Here is a 20,994-nt window from a genome sequence, read left to right as displayed (position 1 = left end):
AAAGTCGGTTAGCCAGCAGGCAGTGCCTCTAGCGGCTGTCAAGACAGCAATCTTAGCAATGTCATTTTTGCATTTTTTTTTTTTTTACATTGCAGCAAGTTGACTAAGTAGGACTGGGACACTGCATCCAGACCACTTCAATGAAATGACTTTAGTACCCCTTGAAATAAAATACAAAATGTATTGCAAAATGTTGGCCAAAATAAACTAATTTCGTAGTCAATGCTCAGTTAGTTTAGCCTACATTTTGTAATTCAGTTTTTAATTCCCTATGATTAATGAAATAAACTACGGTAGGTTACGAGGTAACTAAGACAATGAGCTTTATTCACTTGGCTGAGAACTGGGAAGAGTTGACAGGGCATTTAAAATTTTAGGGACAAAATATTCAAAATGAACAGTAGCTCAAAGAATTTCTATCTCAACGATTTTGTTCTAATATTTGAAATTCCCTTGTCAATTCCTGTTTTTGTTTTTTAAATAGTAAGTTAATTTGAACTGAATTAGAACTTTAAATACACCTATGATAAATAGCATTTCCTGTTAGAATGATCATTTGACACATGGAATAAAAGATGGACACATATTGAAATGATGAATCTTCGTTAAGGCACATCTTTGGGTTAAAGAGCAGTTTCATATTATGTTTTTGTTCTAAACGCGGATGTCATAACCTCATTTAACACGGCCCTTTCTTTCACAGTGCGAGTACCAACGTGGCAGAACGAATCGCAAGTCAATTTATTTTCTGTGTATGCAACAAATGTCCAGTTTCTCAGCATTACTTGACTGTCTTTCTAACAAAGGCTGCGTTCCCTGTCTGTAGACAATCTTCTTCTGTAGTGACTTTTAGTGGGATCCATTCCTTTAACATTTATTCATGTAACACTGTAATCTTTCAAATGTTTTTTGGGGAGTGAGACATTTATGGGTCCACAAAGGAAACAGAGATGTATCGAGTTCCCTTTGTCACTGGGAGGCCTTCGTGGTAATGAGTTAATCGTCCTGGGTGCATTAATGCCCAGCCTTTTCTTGGGGCTGTGATGGAGCAATTATATCGCAGGAAATTGCAGCCTCCTCCCTGTAAAAATCACACGTGTTAGGAGACAGGTAGGCAATACACATTTTTCAAATAGTGAGCACGGGGCACAATCACATTTATAGTATACCTTAGGAACAAAGCAAACCATGTAACTTCATCCCAGAGTCATATATAGAAAGAAAGGATACACAAGGGGGGAAATAAAAAGAGAAGGGTTTTCTGAAGGTGGGAGAACAAAAAACACTTTTCTAAAAACATGTCTATCTAAGAATATGATACATGATCAGAATCAGAGCCCCCTCAATTCACAGGCAGAGGAGAAAATGACTGTCTCCAGACAGTGTCTGTGGCGAAACCAACTTCGCCACTGTGGGCTGGAGAAGCCTGGCTGCTAGCCTCCTGCCCGCTGACTATGGCCCCTGGACATATTGCACTTTAAAGACTATATTTGGGCATGTAATAATTTATATTGCTGCTACTGGCCCTTTAAAATCAGCGATGGACATATTGGGACTTTTGGGACTAATGTCCCTTTAAGACTTTGTAACATATCACAGTAATACTGTCTTAAATATTATGTAGGTATTTATGTGTTCAGTTAAACTGGGGATATGTAGAAATGTGTGTTTTATGTGTTAAATTTATCAGTATGTAATTTTATGTCTTTTACTGTCTTTTTGCAACCATGTGGTTAATGGAGTCTGACTCTAGTCCTAGATAATTGGATTACTTCTCCAATTATCTCCAGGGCAGAAGGGAGGAAGCCGGGATGCATTGTGGGAGATGTTTTACTTCTGTTTGGGCCAGATTGTGCCATGCTGCAAGCCAAGGCCCAAAAGATACTTTTAGTAACTTCTAAACCCCTGGTCGGATCCATGCCATTTTTTAATATGTTGTTCCCCTGAATGGATTGATTGTGGATATGTATTTTTATGTGAATGTGATGTATGGTTTTAAAGTTATGAAAGTTGTGTAAAAGTATATTTTACACTGTATGCATAATGGGATTATGTGTCACACTAAGGAGAGGGGATGTGTGGGAGGTAACATCTATGTCATTGGTTCTTTTATGCCTCCCCCTGGGTGTGGCCTGTATGTGTGAGTTGGAAATAAAAGCCAGGCTGGATGAGCCAGTCCAGAGTTCCTGCTTAACCCTCAAAATGAAGTGTCGTCTCGTTCTTGGGGGGGATTGGATTGTAAGCTGACTGCCAAGAGTGTAAGCCGATTGTATGCTTTTCTTGTTCAGCTGTTCCAGTTCGGAGTGTTATTTCGTATCCAGCTCGTGAGTTCTGATGTTCTGCAGTAGCTGTGCCTGTCTATGGAAAAGGGGATTATCGCCTAAACGCATTTTTCCCCTTTTATGCTGAAACGGTCCGTTACAATTGGTGGCAAGCGGCGGGATCGTTCCTACAACCAGAGGGACAGCTACAGACAACACCATTCCTGGATTACAAAGTGAGGGCAACGCCAGTACCCGTACAGCGCCCCTATCTACAAGGAACCAACTGCAGCAGAGCAAGCATGGCACCCAGCTACACTCAAGAGGCGTATGACAGAGAGGTCACCAAGATACTGGCTTTATGCGGACCCAACATCTCAGAGGATATAGTACAGCGTGTGAAGCAAGCAGTGCGAGAGTACTTGCCGTGGGAATCAGAGCGGGCCAGGGGGTTTGCAGTCCTCCCTCCCCAGCGGCAATGTGTGGCCCAGGGAGCTGATGGTGTCGTCCATCCTCCCCAGCAGCCGTGTGTGTCCAAGGGAGCCGAAGGTGCAGTCCTTCCTCCCCAGCGGCAGGCTGAGTTACAGGGGGCAGAGGTTGTTGTTCCTGCCCCCCAGCAGCAAAGTGAGATGCCAAGAAGGCAGTGTGAAGTGAAGGGAGAGGAGAGCAGCGTCCTCCCTCCCCAGCGGCAATGTGTGCCCCAGGGAGCTGATGGTGTCGTCCATCCTCCCCAGCAGCCGTGTGTGTCCAAAGGAGCCGAAGGTGCAGTCCTTCCTCCCCAGCGGCAGGCTGAGTTACAGGGGGCAGAGGTTGTTGTTCCTGCCCCCCAGCAGCAAAGTGATATGCCAAGAAGGCAGTGTGAAGGGAAGGGAGAGGAGAGCAGCGTCCTCCCTCCCCAGCGGCAATGTGTGCCCCAGGGAGCTGATGGTGTCGTCCATCCTCCCCAGCAGCCGTGTGTGTCCAAGGGAGCCGAAGGTGCAGTCCTTCCTCCCCAGCGGCAGGCTGAGTTACAGGGGGCAGAGGTTGTTGTTCCTGCCCCCCAGCAGCAAAGTGAGATGCCAAGACGGCAGTGTGAAGCGAAGGGAGAGGAGAGCAGCATCCTCCCTCCCCAGCGGCAGTGTGTGTCCCAGGGAGCAGAAGGTGTCGCCCTTCCTCCCCAGCGGCAGTGTGTATCCCAGGGAGCTGATGGTGTCGTCCATCCTCCCCAGCGGCAGTGTGTCCTGCAGGGAGCAGAGACAGTCAGTCTCGCACCCCAGCAGCCGGACAAGAGAATGAAAGGGGAGACAGCTGGTCCCCCTTTCCACCAGCAGAGAGAGTGGCAGGGAGAGGAGCCTGCTAACCCCCCTCCCCAGCGGCAGTTTACCGTCCAGAGAGAGGAGCTTGTTACACCCTCTCTCCAGCGGCAGCCTAACCCACCAAGGGGAGATGTTAAGCCCCACATCTGTGCAGATGGGACCGTAGTCTCTGCACTTACAGCCCCAGGGGTAGGGACGGTCGGTCCTGTCCCCCAGCCACAGAGCGATATATCTAAAGGGGAGACAGTCGGTCTCCAGCAGCCAGGCTCCCACCAGACTACTCCCGTGGTAGTGCTGGCAACAGGACAGAGTACCGCTGGTCTCTGCCCCCTCAGCAACCCACCAAGGCAGCCTATCCGTCTCTCACCCAGCCGTGGGGAGGCACCTGAACTTGGACAAAATTCTCCCTCACCCAGGTGTGGTAACTGTTTATTATGGGTGGGCTGCTCTACTACTTCTGTTCTGTGGGTGGGTTGCTGGACTAACCAGGGCACTGACCGGCAGGAGGTCAGATACCCTGTTAGTCTAATTGGTAAAGGGGAGAATTGTGGCGAAACCAACTTCGCCACTGTGGGCTGGAGAAGCCTGGCTGCTAGCCTCCTGCCCGCTGACTATGGCCCCTGGACATATTGCACTTTAAAGACTATATTTGGGCATGTAATAATTTATATTGCTGCTACTGGCCCTTTAAAATCAGCGATGGACATATTGGGACTTTTGGGACTAATGTCCCTTTAAGACTTTGTAACATATCACAGTAATACTGTCTTAAATATTATGTAGGTATTTATGTGTTCAGTTAAACTGGGGATATGTAGAAATGTGTGTTTTATGTGTTAAATTTATCAGTATGTAATTTTATGTCTTTTACTGTCTTTTTGCAACCATGTGGTTAATGGAGTCTGACTCTAGTCCTAGATAATTGGATTACTTCTCCAATTATCTCCAGGGCAGAAGGGAGGAAGCCGGGATGCATTGTGGGAGATGTTTTACTTCTGTTTGGGCCAGATTGTGCCATGCTGCAAGCCAAGGCCCAAAAGATACTTTTAGTAACTTCTAAACCCCTGGTCGGATCCATGCCATTTTTTAATATGTTGTTCCCCTGAATGGATTGATTGTGGATATGTATTTTTATGTGAATGTGATGTATGGTTTTAAAGTTATGAAAGTTGTGTAAAAGTATATTTTACACTGTATGCATAATGGGATTATGTGTCACACTAAGGAGAGGGGATGTGTGGGAGGTAACATCTATGTCATTGGTTCTTTTATGCCTCCCCCTGGGTGTGGCCTGTATGTGTGAGTTGGAAATAAAAGCCAGGCTGGATGAGCCAGTCCAGAGTTCCTGCTTAACCCTCAAAATGAAGTGTCGTCTCGTTCTTGGGGGGGATTGGATTGTAAGCTGACTGCCAAGAGTGTAAGCCGATTGTATGCTTTTCTTGTTCAGCTGTTCCAGTTCGGAGTGTTATTTCGTATCCAGCTCGTGAGTTCTGATGTTCTGCAGTAGCTGTGCCTGTCTATGGAAAAGGGGATTATCGCCTAAACGCATTTTTCCCCTTTTATGCTGAAACGGTCCGTTACAGTGTCCACACTTAACAGAAAGAAGATTCACAAAGAATTGCCATCATTTCCTCTGCAGTGAGGACCAACCAGATTCCCACGTCATTTTGCATACAGGAAACCTACATCCACCAACACTATGCTGAGATGGGAAAGTCATCACCCGACTACATTAAAGAGAGGTATTCCTGTAGGGCAGTATCTCCGGCTCAGGAGGAACTGTTCAAACCTGGAGGAGTTCATTACTCAGGCTAAAGTCCTTAGACTTAGGTTTAAGGAAAGGGGTTATCCTAATCGCTGTCTGAAGCAGGCATACCAGAGGGCCCTACACAGCGATAGATTGGACCTTCTCCAAGACAAAGTGACTCTCAATGAGCAAGCGCCGATCCGCTGTATTGCAAATTTCGACTCAGGCTGGGATCAGGCGAAAAAGATACTAGGGAGGTTTTGGCCACTCATATCACAAGATCCCCACTTCAAAGGAGCAGTCACCCCCTATGTATCCCTTACAGCAAGGCGAGGGAAAAATCTTAAGGAGACACTGGTACCAAGCCATTTATCCTCTGGAAAAGCCGGGGGTAACTGGCTATCTTTACAGGGCACGTACAAATGTGGCAAGTGCGTGGCATGCAGCTACATTTGTAGAGACTCCAAACATCTCAAGGACTCGTGTGATCAAGTAGCCTGCAGTGTTAAGCAATTTTTTAATTGCTGCACCAAAGGTATAGTATATCTCCTGATATGCACGTGCGGTCTCAGATATGTGGGCAAAACAATCCGCCCCTTCAAGAGACGCATTATGGAGCATATACACTCCGTGAGAAGTCTGAGGGATACTCCTGTGGCAAGACACATAAGAAGCCAACACTCTGGTGATTCCAAGGGAGTGATGTTCGCAGGTAGTGAAAAGGTGACTGTAGGCCGTAGAGGAGGGGACTTGGATCAGATGTTGCTCAAAAGAGAGTGCTTCTGGATCTACAGATTCAAAACTTTGGCCCCCAATGGATTAAACGAGGGATTCACATTTACTCCCTTTATTGAAAAATAAACCACACCAAGATCATCATTTCATGATTAAACCATATATGTACATATATTTCCAATTTTTTCTTTATTATGACTGTATATACTTTAGTTATCGTTATTATTATTTCCATTTGGTATGCTCATCCTTTTCTGTAGCATCAGGGGTCCATCTTAATCCTTTGCGCATACAGGCAAGCACCCCCCTACATGCGTGAATTCACTCTATATTTGCAATTATAGAGAGAGGGACATCCACGAACCTAGTAGACAGTCATTAGTAATTCCACCCGGCTGTCTACCCCAGTGGATGCGCCGTGTGGTTACCACTGCCCTGGTCCCAACGCTAATATAATATTCATTAACGGCTCGCGCTAGCCAGTAAGTGACTGGGCCAAACGGTAGTGGTATGTCCACCTTTCCCTCCCTTCACGCTGCAATACTGTGACTTATAGCAGTCACAGTAGCCACTTTACCTATTGCCGTGCTGAACCTTGGGTTTATCCTAACATAGGAGTTACTACTATTGGTCCTACGATTTCCCCCATCACGATCCCATTTTCTCCACGATATGGGGTGGGCACTTGAGGGGTTAATCAGGCCTCATTAGCATAACCCAATCACATCACAGCACGTCATGAGGGGGAGAGGCTTGTCTGAGTCCGGCCATTTTGGCGCGGACACTATAGTACACGCCCACAGGTTAGGGGCTATTTAAGGAGCCCCCCGAGCTCGATACCATTTTGGTTAAGCCTCCGAAGAAGGCGCAGATAGAGGCGCCGAAACACGTGTCAGGCAGGCAGGGAGGTTATCCGGTGCCATTGCTCTCGGCAAAGACTCAGTTAGCAATTAAGGGTGTTTTACACGAGTGATACTGGAAAGCTGGATTATGAGATAGTCACCTCAGAGGCAGCAAGAGGGAAAGGACGTATGGGGTTGGGGTGGGGAACTCTGTTCAGCACAGTTGATTCTCTCTCTCCCACAGTTCTGTTCCCTAGGCCACTGGAGGTTAGGCTCTGATTACCAGATCACTGTCACAGCAACATTGTATATATCCTGGACAGTGAGTTATCACATTATTTAAACACCTTATTCTGTTATTCCCTATTGCTTTGCTTGAGGCAAAGTTTTAGTTAGCAATGAAGGTTTGACTTCACGAGATATACTAGCAGTCTGGATTGTGAGACAGTCACCCCAGAGGCAGCAAGGTTGAAGGGACGCAGGGGGCGGGGGTGGGGAATTCTGTTCAGCACAGCTTGATTCTCTCTCTCCCACAGTTCCGTTCCCCTGGCCACTGGAGGTTAGGCTCTAACAACCAGATCACTGTCTCAGTTACACTGTATTTTTTCTGGACAGTGTGTTATTACTTAACATACCTCGTTTTGTTATTCCCATTGCTACAGCCCTCTCCTGAGTACGCAGGTTTTTTACTACTCCATCTACCCTCATTGACCCCGGTTTGGTGGGTTCGATTTTTGGGTACTGACTGGAGGGTGCTACACAATATCACTGAATCTGAGTTACTAGTGCACTTGAGAATTATTTTTTCCCATTAGGGGGATCATTGAAGTGTCCTCCAGGGAACTCAATTTGGGTACACTTCACCCCATCTAACGTGTGTGTGTTTTTTCTCTAGTATAACCTCCCATATATTTGTTTTATTTTTTCCTTTTTGTTTATCGCTTATTTGCGATCTTATCATAGGTTACTATACCTTTTTATACAGCATTCATTAAAGGTTACGCTTTATCCTCTGTACATATGCATAGATCCCCACAAGGGGGCGCCCAATTTTTTCTGACCCACCAGGTCTGCTTCTCTAATTTTTCATACAATTGTGTAAGGGTTACCCCCTATTCTGGCCGCCCCCGGACACACATGAGGTCTTTTCCCCTTGCTGGGAATCGAACTCATTTCTTTCTTACCACCTCATTTTGAGCCTAAGTAGGTGTGTTTTGCTGTGCTGGGTCTACACAATGTCACTGCCTAGATGTGCCACTTTAATTTGTTCTGATACCGCCTGCCCTACCTACACTGGGCTAATCTCCATTTAATTAACAAAGGTGGGTCTGCTTGGGAACAGTATGGGAATCAGATGGACATTTACCAATGACAAAAAAACCTAGCATTTTATGGAGCAGCCTGTAAGTAGTGAATACCTACCTCTATATAAGGAGAGCTATACATTCTTATGAAGGGGAACGTGTAAACCTAACGTTTTCCTTTTAGCACCATCTGTAACTTAACATTTAGCTGAGGAAGTGTGCCCATGGTGATTGCGGCACTGACAGTTCGATAGAAGGAAGCCTGATTAATGGAGACAGCTTAGAAGGTGATACAGATCTAATATAGACTTGGTGCTCACAGAGTTCTGAAAGTGGAACATTTTACTTGTATCCATAGTGATGGCTCCACTTTTAAAATTAATTCACGTTCAAACAGATAACTATTTCCCTAATCATCACGCCCAGCTACTAACCTCGTAATCCGTGCCAGCGCTGTTTAGAGCGATGTTTATAGTGAAGGTGGAGGCATCGTGGTGCGGCATGAGTGAGGGCTGTTCATCTGGTTTGTATCGCACCACAAAGGCCAAATCAAACTGCGCCTGTATAGACAGATATATATTACAGGATACAGTATACAGAGAGTCATATAATACAGTATACAGAGTCATATAATACAGTATACAGAGTCATATAATACAGTATACCGAGAGTCATATAATACAGTATACAGAGAGTTATAGGTTACAGTATACAGAGAGTTATAGGATACAGTATACAGAGAGTCATATAATACAGTATACAGAGAGTTATAGGATACAGTATACAGAGAGTCATATTATACAGTATACAGAGTCATATAATACAGTATACAGTCATATTATACAGTATACAGAGAGTCATAGGATACAGTATACAGAGAGTCATAGGATACAGTATACAGAGAGTTATAGTATACAGTATACAGAGAGTTATAGCATACAGTATACAGAGAGTTATAGGATACAGTATAGAGTTATAGCATACAGTATACCGAGAGTTATAGCATACAGTATAAAGAGAGTTATAGGATACAGTATACAGAGAGTTATAGGATACAGTATACAGAGAGTTATAGCATACAGTATAAAGAGAGTTATAGGATACAGTATACCGAGAGTTATAGCATACAGTATAAAGAGAGTTATAGGATACAGTATACAGAGAGTTATAGGATACAGTATACCGAGAGTTATAGGATACAGTATACAGAGAGTTATAGCATACAGTATAAAGAGAGTTATAGCATACAGTATACCGAGAGTTATAGCATACAGTATAAAGAGAGTTATAGGATACAGTATACAGAGTCATATAATACAGTATACAGAGAGTTATAGGTTACAGTATACAGAGAGTTATAGGATACAGTATACAGAGAGTCATATAATACAGTATACAGAGAGTTATAGGATACAGTATACAGAGAGTTATATAATACAGTATACAGAGTCATATAATACAGTATACAGTCATATTATACAGTATACAGAGAGTCATAGGATACAGTATACAGAGAGTCATAGGATACAGTATACAGAGAGTTATAGTATACAGTATACAGAGAGTTATAGTATACAGTATACAGAGAGTTATAGCATACAGTATACAGAGAGTTATAGGATACAGTATAGAGTTATAGCATACAGTATACCGAGAGTTATAGCATACAGTATAAAGAGAGTTATAGGATACAGTATACAGAGAGTTATAGGATACAGTATACCGAGAGTTATAGCATACAGTATACAGAGAGTTATAGCATACAGTATACAGAGAGTTATAGCATACAGTATAAAGAGAGTTATAGGATACAGTATACAGAGAGTTATAGGATACAGTATACAGAGAGTTATAGGATACAGTATACGGAGAGTTATAGCATACAGTATAAAGAGAGTTATAGCATACAGAGAGTTATAGCATACCGAGAGTTATAGGATACGGTATACAGAGAGTTATAGGATACGGTATACGGAGAGTTATAGCATACAGTATACAGAGAGTTATAGGATACAGTATACAGAGAGTTATATAATACAGTATACAGAGAGTTATAGGATACGGTATACAGAGAGTTATAGCATACAGTATACAGAGAGTTATAGCATACAGTATACAGAGAGTTATAGGATACAGTATACAGAGAGTTATAGCATACAGTATACCGAGAGTTATAGGATACAGTATACAGAGAGTTATAGCATACAGTATACAGAGAGTTATAGCATACAGTATACAGAGAGTTATAGCATACAGTATACAGAGAGTTATAGGATACAGTATACAGAGAGTTATAGCATACAGTATACAGAGAGTTATAGCATACAGTATACAGAGAGTTATAGGATACAGTATACAGAGAGTTATAGCATACAGTATACCGAGAGTTATAGGATACAGTATACAGAGAGTTATAGCATACAGTATACAGAGAGTTATAGCATACAGTATACAGAGAGTTATAGGATACGGTATACAGAGAGTTATAGCATACAGTATACCGAGAGTTATAGGATACAGTATACAGAGAGTTATAGCATACAGTATACAGAGAGTTATAGCATACAGTATACAGAGAGTTATAGCATACAGTATACAGAGAGTTATAGCATACAGCATACAGAGAGTTATAGGATACAGTATACAGAGAGTTATAGCATACAGTATAAAGAGAGTTATAGGATACAGTATACAGAGAGTTATAGGATACAGTATACCGAGAGTTATAGCATACAGTATACAGAGAGTTATAGCATACAGTATACAGAGAGTTATAGCATACAGTATAAAGAGAGTTATAGGATACAGTATACAGAGAGTTATAGGATACAGTATACAGAGAGTTATAGGATACAGTATACGGAGAGTTATAGCATACAGTATAAAGAGAGTTATAGCATACAGAGAGTTATAGCATACCGAGAGTTATAGGATACGGTATACAGAGAGTTATAGGATACGGTATACAGAGAGTTATAGCATACAGTATACAGAGAGTTATAGGATACAGTATACAGAGAGTTATATAATACAGTATACAGAGAGTTATAGGATACGGTATACAGAGAGTTATAGCATACAGTATACAGAGAGTTATAGCATACAGTATACAGAGAGTTATAGGATACAGTATACAGAGAGTTATAGCATACAGTATACCGAGAGTTATAGCATACAGTATACAGAGAGTTATAGCATACAGTATACAGAGAGTTATAGCATACAGTATACAGAGAGTTATAGCATACAGTATACAGAGAGTTATAGGATACAGTATACAGAGAGTTATAGCATACAGTATACAGAGAGTTATAGCATACAGTATACAGAGAGTTATAGGATACAGTATACAGAGAGTTATAGCATACAGTATACCGAGAGTTATAGGATACAGTATACAGAGAGTTATAGCATACAGTATACAGAGAGTTATAGCATACAGTATACAGAGAGTTATAGGATACGGTATACAGAGAGTTATAGCATACAGTATACCGAGAGTTATAGGATACAGTATACAGAGAGTTATAGCATACAGTATACAGAGAGTTATAGCATACAGTATACAGAGAGTTATAGCATACAGTATACAGAGAGTTATAGCATACAGCATACAGAGAGTTATAGGATACAGTATACAGAGAGTTATAGCATACAGTATACAGAGAGTTATAGCATACAGTATACAGAGAGTTATAGCATACAGTATACAGAGAGTTATAGCATACAGTATACAGAGAGTTATAGGATACAGTATACAGAGAGTTATAGCATACAGTACACAGAGAGTTATAGCATACAGTATACAGAGAGTTATAGCATACAGTATACAGAGAGTTATATCATACAGTATACAGAGAGTTATAGCATACAGTATACAGAGAGTTATAGCATACAGCATACCGAGAGTTATAGCATACAGTATACAGAGAGTTATAGCATACAGTATACAGAGAGTTATAGCATACAGTATACAGAGAGTTATAGCATACAGTATACAGAGAGTTATAGCATACAGTATACAGAGAGTTATAGGATACGGTATACAGAGAGTTATAGCATACAGTATACAGAGAGTTATAGCATACAGTATACAGAGAGTTATAGCATACAGTATACAGAGAGTTATATCATACAGTATACAGAGAGTTATATCATACAGTATACAGAGAGTTATAGCATACAGTATACAGAGAGTTATAGGATACAGTATACAGAGAGTTATATCATACAGTATACAGAGAGTTATAGCATACAGTATACAGAGAGTTATAGGATACAGTATACAGAGAGTTATAGCATACAGTATACAGAGAGTTATATCATACAGTATACAGAGAGTTATAGCATACAGTATACAGAGAGTTATAGGATACAGTATACAGAGAGTTATATCATACAGTATACAGAGAGTTATAGCATACAGTATACAGAGAGTTATAGCATACAGTATACAGAGAGTTATAGCATACAGTATACAGAGAGTTATATCATACAGTATACAGAGAGTTATAGCATACAGTATACAGAGAGTTATAGCATACAGTATACAGAGAGTTATAGGATACAGTATACAGAGAGTTATAGCATACAGTATACAGAGAGTTATAGCATACGGTATACAGAGAGTTATAGGATACAGTATACAGAGAGTTATAGCATACAGTATACAGAGAGTTATAGCATACAGTATACAGAGAGTTATAGGATACAGTATACAGAGAGTTATATCATACAGTATACAGAGAGTTATAGCATACAGTATACAGAGAGTTATAGGATACAGTATACAGAGAGTTATAGCATACAGTATACAGAGAGTTATAGGATACAGTATACAGAGAGTTATAGCATACAGTATACAGAGAGTTATAGCATACAGTATACAGAGAGTTATATCATACAGTATACAGAGAGTTATAGCATACAGTATACAGAGAGTTATAGGATACAGTATACAGAGAGTTATAGGATACAGTATACAGAGAGTTATAGCATACAGTATACAGAGAGTTATAGCATACAGTATACAGAGAGTTATAGCATACAGTATACAGAGAGTTATAGCATACAGTATAAAGAGAGTTATAGCATACAGTATACAGAGAGTTATAGCATACAGTATACAGAGAGTTATAGGATACAGTATACAGAGAGTTATAGCATACAGTATACAGAGAGTTATATCATACAGTATACAGAGAGTTATAGGATACAGTATACAGAGAGTTATAGGATACAGTATACAGAGAGTTATAGCATACAGCATACAGAGAGTTATAGCATACAGTATACAGAGAGTTATAGCATACAGTATACAGAGAGTTATAGCATACAGTATACAGAGAGTTATAGCATACAGTATACAGAGAGTTATAGCATACAGTATACAGAGAGTTATAGGATACAGAGAGTTATAGCATACAGTATACAGAGAGTTATAGGATACAGTATACAGAGAGTTATAGGATACGGTATACAGAGAGTTATAGGATACGGTACACAGAGAGTTATAGCATACAGTATACAGAGAGTTATAGCATACAGTATACAGAGAGTTATAGCATACAGTATACAGAGAGTTATAGCATACAGTATACAGAGAGTTATAGCATACAGTATACAGAGAGTTATATCATACAGTATACAGAGAGTTATAGCATACAGTATACAGAGAGTTATAGGATACAGTATACAGAGAGTTATAGCATACAGTATACAGAGAGTTATAGGATACGGTATACAGAGAGTTATAGGATACGGTACACAGAGAGTTATAGGATACAGTATACAGAGAGTTATAGGATACAGTATACAGAGAGTTATAGCATACAGTATACAGAGAGTTATAGGATACAGTATACAGAGAGTTATAGGATACGGTATACAGAGAGTTATAGCATACAGTATACAGAGAGTTATAGCATACAGTATACAGAGAGTTATAGCATACAGTATACAGAGAGTTATAGCATACAGTATACAGAGAGTTATAGGATACGGTACACAGAGAGTTATAGCATACAGTATACAGAGAGTTATAGCATACAGTATACAGAGAGTTATAGCATACAGTATACAGAGAGTTATAGCATACAGTATACAGAGAGTTATAGCATACAGTATACCGAGAGTTATAGGATACGGTATACAGAGAGTTATAGCATACAGCATACAGAGAGTTATAGCATACAGTATACAGAGAGTTATAGCATACAGTATACAGAGAGTTATAGCATACAGTATACAGAGAGTTATAGGATACGGTATACAGAGAGTTATAGCATACAGCATACAGAGAGTTATAGCATACAGTATACAGAGAGTTATATCATACAGTATACAGAGAGTTATAGCATACAGTATACAGAGAGTTATATTATACAGTATACAGAGAGTTATAGCATACAGTATACAGAGAGTTATAGCATACAGTATACAGAGAGTTATATCATACAGTATACAGAGAGTTATAGCATACAGTATACAGAGAGTTATAGCATACAGCATACAGAGAGCTATATCATACAGTATACAGAGAGTTATAGCATACAGAGAGTTATAGCATACAGTATACAGAGAGTTATAGGATACAGTATACAGAGAGTTATAGGATACAGTATACAGAGAGTTATAGCATACAGTATACAGAGAGTTATAGCATACAGTATACAGAGAGTTATAGGATACAGTATACAGAGAGTTATAGGATACGGTACACAGAGAGTTATAGCATACAGTATACAGAGAGTTATAGCATACAGTATACAGAGAGTTATAGCATACAGTATACAGAGAGTTATAGCATACAGTATACAGAGAGTTATAGCATACAGTATACCGAGAGTTATAGGATACGGTATACAGAGAGTTATAGCATACAGCATACAGAGAGTTATAGCATACAGTATACAGAGAGTTATAGCATACAGTATACAGAGAGTTATAGCATACAGTATGTGGCGAAACCAGCTTCGCCACTGTGAACTGGAGAGGCCTGGCTGCTAGCCTCCTGCCCGCTGACTATGGCCCCTGGACATATTGCACTTTAAAGACTATATTTGGGCATGTACTAATTTATATTGCTGCTACTGGCCCTTTAAAATCAGCAATGGACATTTTGGGACTACTGTCCCTTTAAGACTGTGAAGCATATCCTATTGTACTGCCTGTATATTGTATATGTATTTATGTATGCAGTTAACCTGGGTTATATATATATATATGCAGCCTTCCTCTGATTGTTCGGTAGAATCACTCCATTCATTGTATTGAGGAAACTACCGAACAACCAGACCACCCAGGATTAAGTGTGCCTCCAATTACCGTTTGCAACAATGTTGCAAACGGGTAATTGGCAATCATGTAATGTGTTCTGTGTCCTCTGGGTGGCCGCCATTCAGGAAACAACCACGTGGCGGCGGCCATCTTTAACTACCGAACAGCGGTGTTTTGCCGTCGAGTGTCTGGAACTGAAATCGGACACTTGACTAGGCAAACACCGCTGAGACCTCCATACTTCCAGAAATTCGTATGGAAACTACCGAATGACCCCCCGTTCGGTAGAAAGAACCCCACAAACAAGGGAATTCATTCAAACCCTCTCCAGGCTCTATAACACAGGCAATTCGCCTGTTTTCATTCCCTTGTTTGTGACCGACCGCAGGGCCAAAATGCATGGAACTGTTTTCGGATACTTTACCCATGCGGTCGGTCAATACTTTAAAGTTCCATAACTCCTGAACCATTTATCCGAATGGGCTGATTCTTGCATATGTTGTCCCCCTGAATAAGGGCTATCAGGGGATACCTGTTTTGGAGGTGTAGCATATGTATTTGGGGTACATCCAGGAATTGGGGAAAAAGGTGTACAGTATAATTGTGTTAAGTGTTAATCTAAGGGGAGGAAATGTGTGGGAGGTACATCCATGTGATTGGTTAATTTCATCCTCCCCCTGGGAGTGTCCTGTATGTACTTGTTGGTAATAAAAGCCAGACTGGGTGTCCCAGTCTTGAGTTCCTGCTTAACCCTCAAAATGAAGTGTCGTCTCGTTCTTGGGGGGGATTGGATTGTAAGCTGACTGCCAAGAGTGTAAGCCGATTGTATGCTTTTCTTGTTCAGCTGTTCCAGTTCGGAGTGTTATTTCGTATCCAGCTCGTGAGTTCTGATGTTCTGCAGTAGCTGTGCCTGTCTATGGAAAAGGGGATTATCGCCTAAACGCATTTTTCCCCTTTCATGCTGAAACGGTCCGTTACAATTGGTGGCAGCGGTGGGATTGTTCCCACAGCCAGAAGGACAGCTACAGAACACCAATTCCTTGGAGTTACAAATTGAGGGCAACGTTAGCATTCGTGCAGCGCCCCTGGCAGCAGAGGTATCCAGCGACTTGGAGCAGACAAGTATGGAAGGCTCTGACGCTGAAGATGATTTTATGGCCAAGGTGAGGCAGCAAGTGGCCCAGTATGGGGGTTATATATCCATGGACACATTCCAGGGGATCTGGAACCAGGTCATGGCTGAGCAAAACTCAAAGATGGACGAAGAGTATGATGAGCAGGAAGAGTGGTACAGCAGCAGAGTAGAGGCTGCATCCGAGAAGGTTAGCCGCCCCCCCCCGAGGTGGCAGGAAGAACCCGAAGTAGGGGTCCTCATAGATTGGTCCTGTGAGGAACCACAACAGGCAGGTGGAGATGGGACCGAGGTCTCTCTACCGGCCCTACAGGGATGCTGGGCAGTCGGCCCAGATCCCCAGCGGCAGTGTGTAACCCAGGGAGCTGATGGTGTCGTCCATCCTCCCCAGCGGCAGAGTAAGTCCCAGGGAGCTAAAGGTGTCGTCCTTCCTCCCCAGCGGCAGATTGTATCTCAGGGAGCTGAAGGTGCCGTCCTTCCTCCCCAGCGGCAGTGTGTGTCCCAGGGAGATGAAGGTGTCGTCCTTCCTCCCCAGCGGCAGGCTGAGTTACAGGGGGCAGAGGTTGTTGTTCCTGCCCCCCAGCAGAAAAGTGATATGCCAGGAAGGCAGTGTGAAGTAAAGGGAGAGGAGAGCAGCGTCCTCCCTCCCCAGCGGCAGTGTGTGTCTCCGGGAGCTGATGGTGTCGTCCATCCTCCCCAGCGGCAGGCTGAGTTACAGGGGGCAGAGGTTGTTGTTCCTGCCCCCCAGCAGCAAAGTGATATGCCAAGAAGGCAGTGTGAAGGGAAGGGAGAGGAGAGCAGCGTCCTCCCTCCCCAGCGGCAGTGTGTGCCCCAGGGAGCAGAAGGTGCAGTCCTTCCTCCCCAGCGGCAGTGTGTGTCTCCGGGAGCTGATGGTGTCGTCCATCCTCCCCAGCGGCAGGCTGAGTTACAGGGGGCAGAGGTTGTTGTTCCTGCCCCCCAGCAACAAAGTGATGTGCCAGGAAGGCAGTGTGAGGTGAAGGGAGAGGAGAGCTTTGTCCTCCCTCCCCAGCGGCAGTGTGTACCTCAGGGAGCAGAAGGTGCAATCCTTCCTCCCCAGCGGCAGTGTGTACCCCAGGGAGCAGAAGGTGCCATCCTTTCTCCCCAGCGGCAGTTTGCCATCCAGAGAGAGGAACTTGTTACACCCTCTCTCCCACGGCAACCTAACCCACCAAGGGGAGATGTTAAGCCCCACAACTGTGCAGATGGGACCGTAGTCTCTGCACTTACAGCACAAGGGATAGGGACGGTCGGTCCTGTTCCCCAGCCTCAGTGTGATGGATCCAAAGGGGAGACAGTCGGTCTCCCCCTCCGGCAGTCGAGCTGCGCACCTAAAGGGGAGACAGCCAGTCTCCAGCAACCAGACGCCCACCAGGCTACTCCCGTGGTAGTGCTGGCAACAGGACAGAGTACCGCTGGTCTCTGCCCCCTCAGCAACCCACCAAGGCAGCCTACCCGTCTCCCACCCAGCAGTGGTGAAACACCAGAACTTGGACAAAATCCTTCCTCACCCAGATGTAGTAACCGGTTAGTGTGGGTGGGCTGCTCTGTTATTTCTGTTTTGTGGGTGGGTTGCTGGACTAACCAGGGCACTGACCGGCAGAAAGTCAGGTACCCTGTTAGTCTAATTGGCCAAGGGGAGAAATGTGGCGAAACCAGCTTCGCCACTGTGAACTGGAGAGGCCTGGCTGCTAGCCTCCTGCCCGCTGACTATGGCCCCTGGACATATTGCACTTTAAAGACTATATTTGGGCATGTACTAATTTATATTGCTGCTACTGGCCCTTTAAAATCAGCAATGGACATTTTGGGACTACTGTCCCTTTAAGACTGTGAAGCATATCCTATTGTACTGCCTGTATATTGTATATGTATTTATGTATGCAGTTAACCTGGGTTATATATATATATATGCAGCCTTCCTCTGATTGTTCGGTAGAATCACTCCATTCATTGTATTGAGGAAACTACCGAACAACCAGACCACCCAGGATTAAGTGTGCCTCCAATTACCGTTTGCAACAATGTTGCAAACGGGTAATTGGCAATCATGTAATGTGTTCTGTGTCCTCTGGGTGGCCGCCATTCAGGAAACAACCACGTGGCGGCGGCCATCTTTAACTACCGAACAGCGGTGTTTTGCCGTCGAGTGTCTGGAACTGAAATCGGACACTTGACTAGGCAAACACCGCTGAGACCTCCATACTTCCAGAAATTCGTATGGAAACTACCGAATGACCCCCCGTTCGGTAGAAAGAACCCCACAAACAAGGGAATTCATTCAAACCCTCTCCAGGCTCTATAACACAGGCAATTCGCCTGTTTTCATTCCCTTGTTTGTGACCGACCGCAGGGCCAAAATGCATGGAACTGTTTTCGGATACTTTACCCATGCGGTCGGTCAATACTTTAAAGTTCCATAACTCCTGAACCATTTATCCGAATGGGCTGATTCTTGCATATGTTGTCCCCCTGAATAAGGGCTATCAGGGGATACCTGTTTTGGAGGTGTAGCATATGTATTTGGGGTACATCCAGGAATTGGGGAAAAAGGTGTACAGTATAATTGTGTTAAGTGTTAATCTAAGGGGAGGAAATGTGTGGGAGGTACATCCATGTGATTGGTTAATTTCATCCTCCCCCTGGGAGTGTCCTGTATGTACTTGTTGGTAATAAAAGCCAGACTGGGTGTCCCAGTCTTGAGTTCCTGCTTAACCCTCAAAATGAAGTGTCGTCTCGTTCTTGGGGGGGATTGGATTGTAAGCTGACTGCCAAGAGTGTAAGCCGATTGTATGCTTTTCTTGTTCAGCTGTTCCAGTTCGGAGTGTTATTTCGTATCCAGCTCGTGAGTTCTGATGTTCTGCAGTAGCTGTGCCTGTCTATGGAAAAGGGGATTATCGCCTAAACGCATTTTTCCCCTTTCATGCTGAAACGGTCCGTTACACAGTATACAGAGAGTTATAGGATACGGTATACAGAGAGTTATAGCATACAGCATACAGAGAGTTATAGCATACAGTATACAGAGAGTTATATCATACAGTATACAGAGAGTTATAGCATACAGTATACAGAGAGTTATATCATACAGTATACAGAGAGTTATAGCATACAGTATACAGAGAGTTATAGCATACAGTATACAGAGAGTTATATCATACAGTATACAGAGAGTTATAGCATACAGAGAGTTATAGCATACAGTATACAGAGAGTTATAGCATACAGTATACAGAGAGTTATAGGATACAGTATACAGAGAGTTATAGGATACAGTATACAGAGAGCTATATCATACAGTATACAGAGAGTTATATCATACAGAGAGTTATAGCATACAGTATACAGAGAGTTATAGCATACAGTATACAGAGAGTTATAGGATACAGTATACAGAGAGTTATAGCATACAGTATACAGAGAGTTATAGGATACAGTATACAGAGAGTTATAGCATACAGCATACAGAGAGTTATAGCATACAGTATACAGAGAGTTATAGCATACAGTATACAGAGAGTTATAGCATACAGTATACAGAGAGTTATAGGATACAGTATACAGAGAGTTATAGGATACAGTATACAGAGAGTTATAGCATACAGCATACAGAGAGTTATAGCATACAGTATACAGAGAGTTATAGCATACAGTATACAGAGAGTTATAGCATACAGTATACAGAGAGTTATAGCATACAGTATACAGAGAGTTATAGCATACAGTATACAGAGAGTTATAGCATACAGTATACAGAGAGTTATAGGATACAGAGAGTTATAGCATACAGTATACAGAGAGTTATAGGATACAGTATACAGAGAGTTATAGGATACGGTATACAGAGAGTTATAGGATACGGTACACAGAGAGTTATAGCATACAGTATACAGAGAGTTATAGCATACAGTATACAGAGAGTTATAGCATACAGTATACAGAGAGTTATAGCATACAGTATACAGAGAGTTATAGCATACAGTATACAGAGAGTTATATCATACAGTATACAGAGAGTTATAGCATACAGTATACAGAGAGTTATAGGATACAGTATACAGAGAGTTATAGCATACAGTATACAGAGAGTTATAGGATACGGTATACAGAGAGTTATAGGATACGGTACACAGAGAGTTATAGGATACAGTATACAGAGAGTTATAGGATACAGTATACAGAGAGTTATAGCATACAGTATACAGAGAGTTATAGGATACAGTATACAGAGAGTTATAGGATACGGTATACAGAGAGTTATAGCATACAGTATACAGAGAGTTATAGCATACAGTATACAGAGAGTTATAGCATACAGTATACAGAGAGTTATAGCATACAGTATACAGAGAGTTATAGGATACGGTACACAGAGAGTTATA

At 42.4% G+C, this 20,994-nt stretch overlaps 1 protein-coding gene across 1 annotated transcript in view; it reads right to left on the bottom strand.

Annotated features, from left to right (window-relative positions):
* Positions 1-466: 466 nt before the first annotated feature.
* The window catches only part of PLOD1 (procollagen-lysine,2-oxoglutarate 5-dioxygenase 1), a 58,955-nt gene continuing 38,427 nt past the window's right edge, over positions 467-20,994 (bottom strand). The window contains exons 18-19 of the mRNA XM_063440676.1: positions 8,619-8,744; positions 467-1,081 (exon numbers count right to left, since the gene is read on the bottom strand). Coding sequence (XP_063296746.1) covers positions 926-1,081; positions 8,619-8,744 — 282 coding nt within the window. The 3' untranslated portion in view covers positions 467-925. The remainder of the gene's footprint in view (positions 1,082-8,618; positions 8,745-20,994) is intronic.

The sequence above is a fragment of the Pelobates fuscus genome, unplaced genomic scaffold (genome assembly GCF_036172605.1).
Source record: "Pelobates fuscus isolate aPelFus1 unplaced genomic scaffold, aPelFus1.pri scaffold_58, whole genome shotgun sequence".
Taxonomy (NCBI): Eukaryota; Metazoa; Chordata; class Amphibia; order Anura; family Pelobatidae; genus Pelobates; species Pelobates fuscus.
This window is presented reverse-complemented; position numbering and strand designations above follow the sequence as displayed.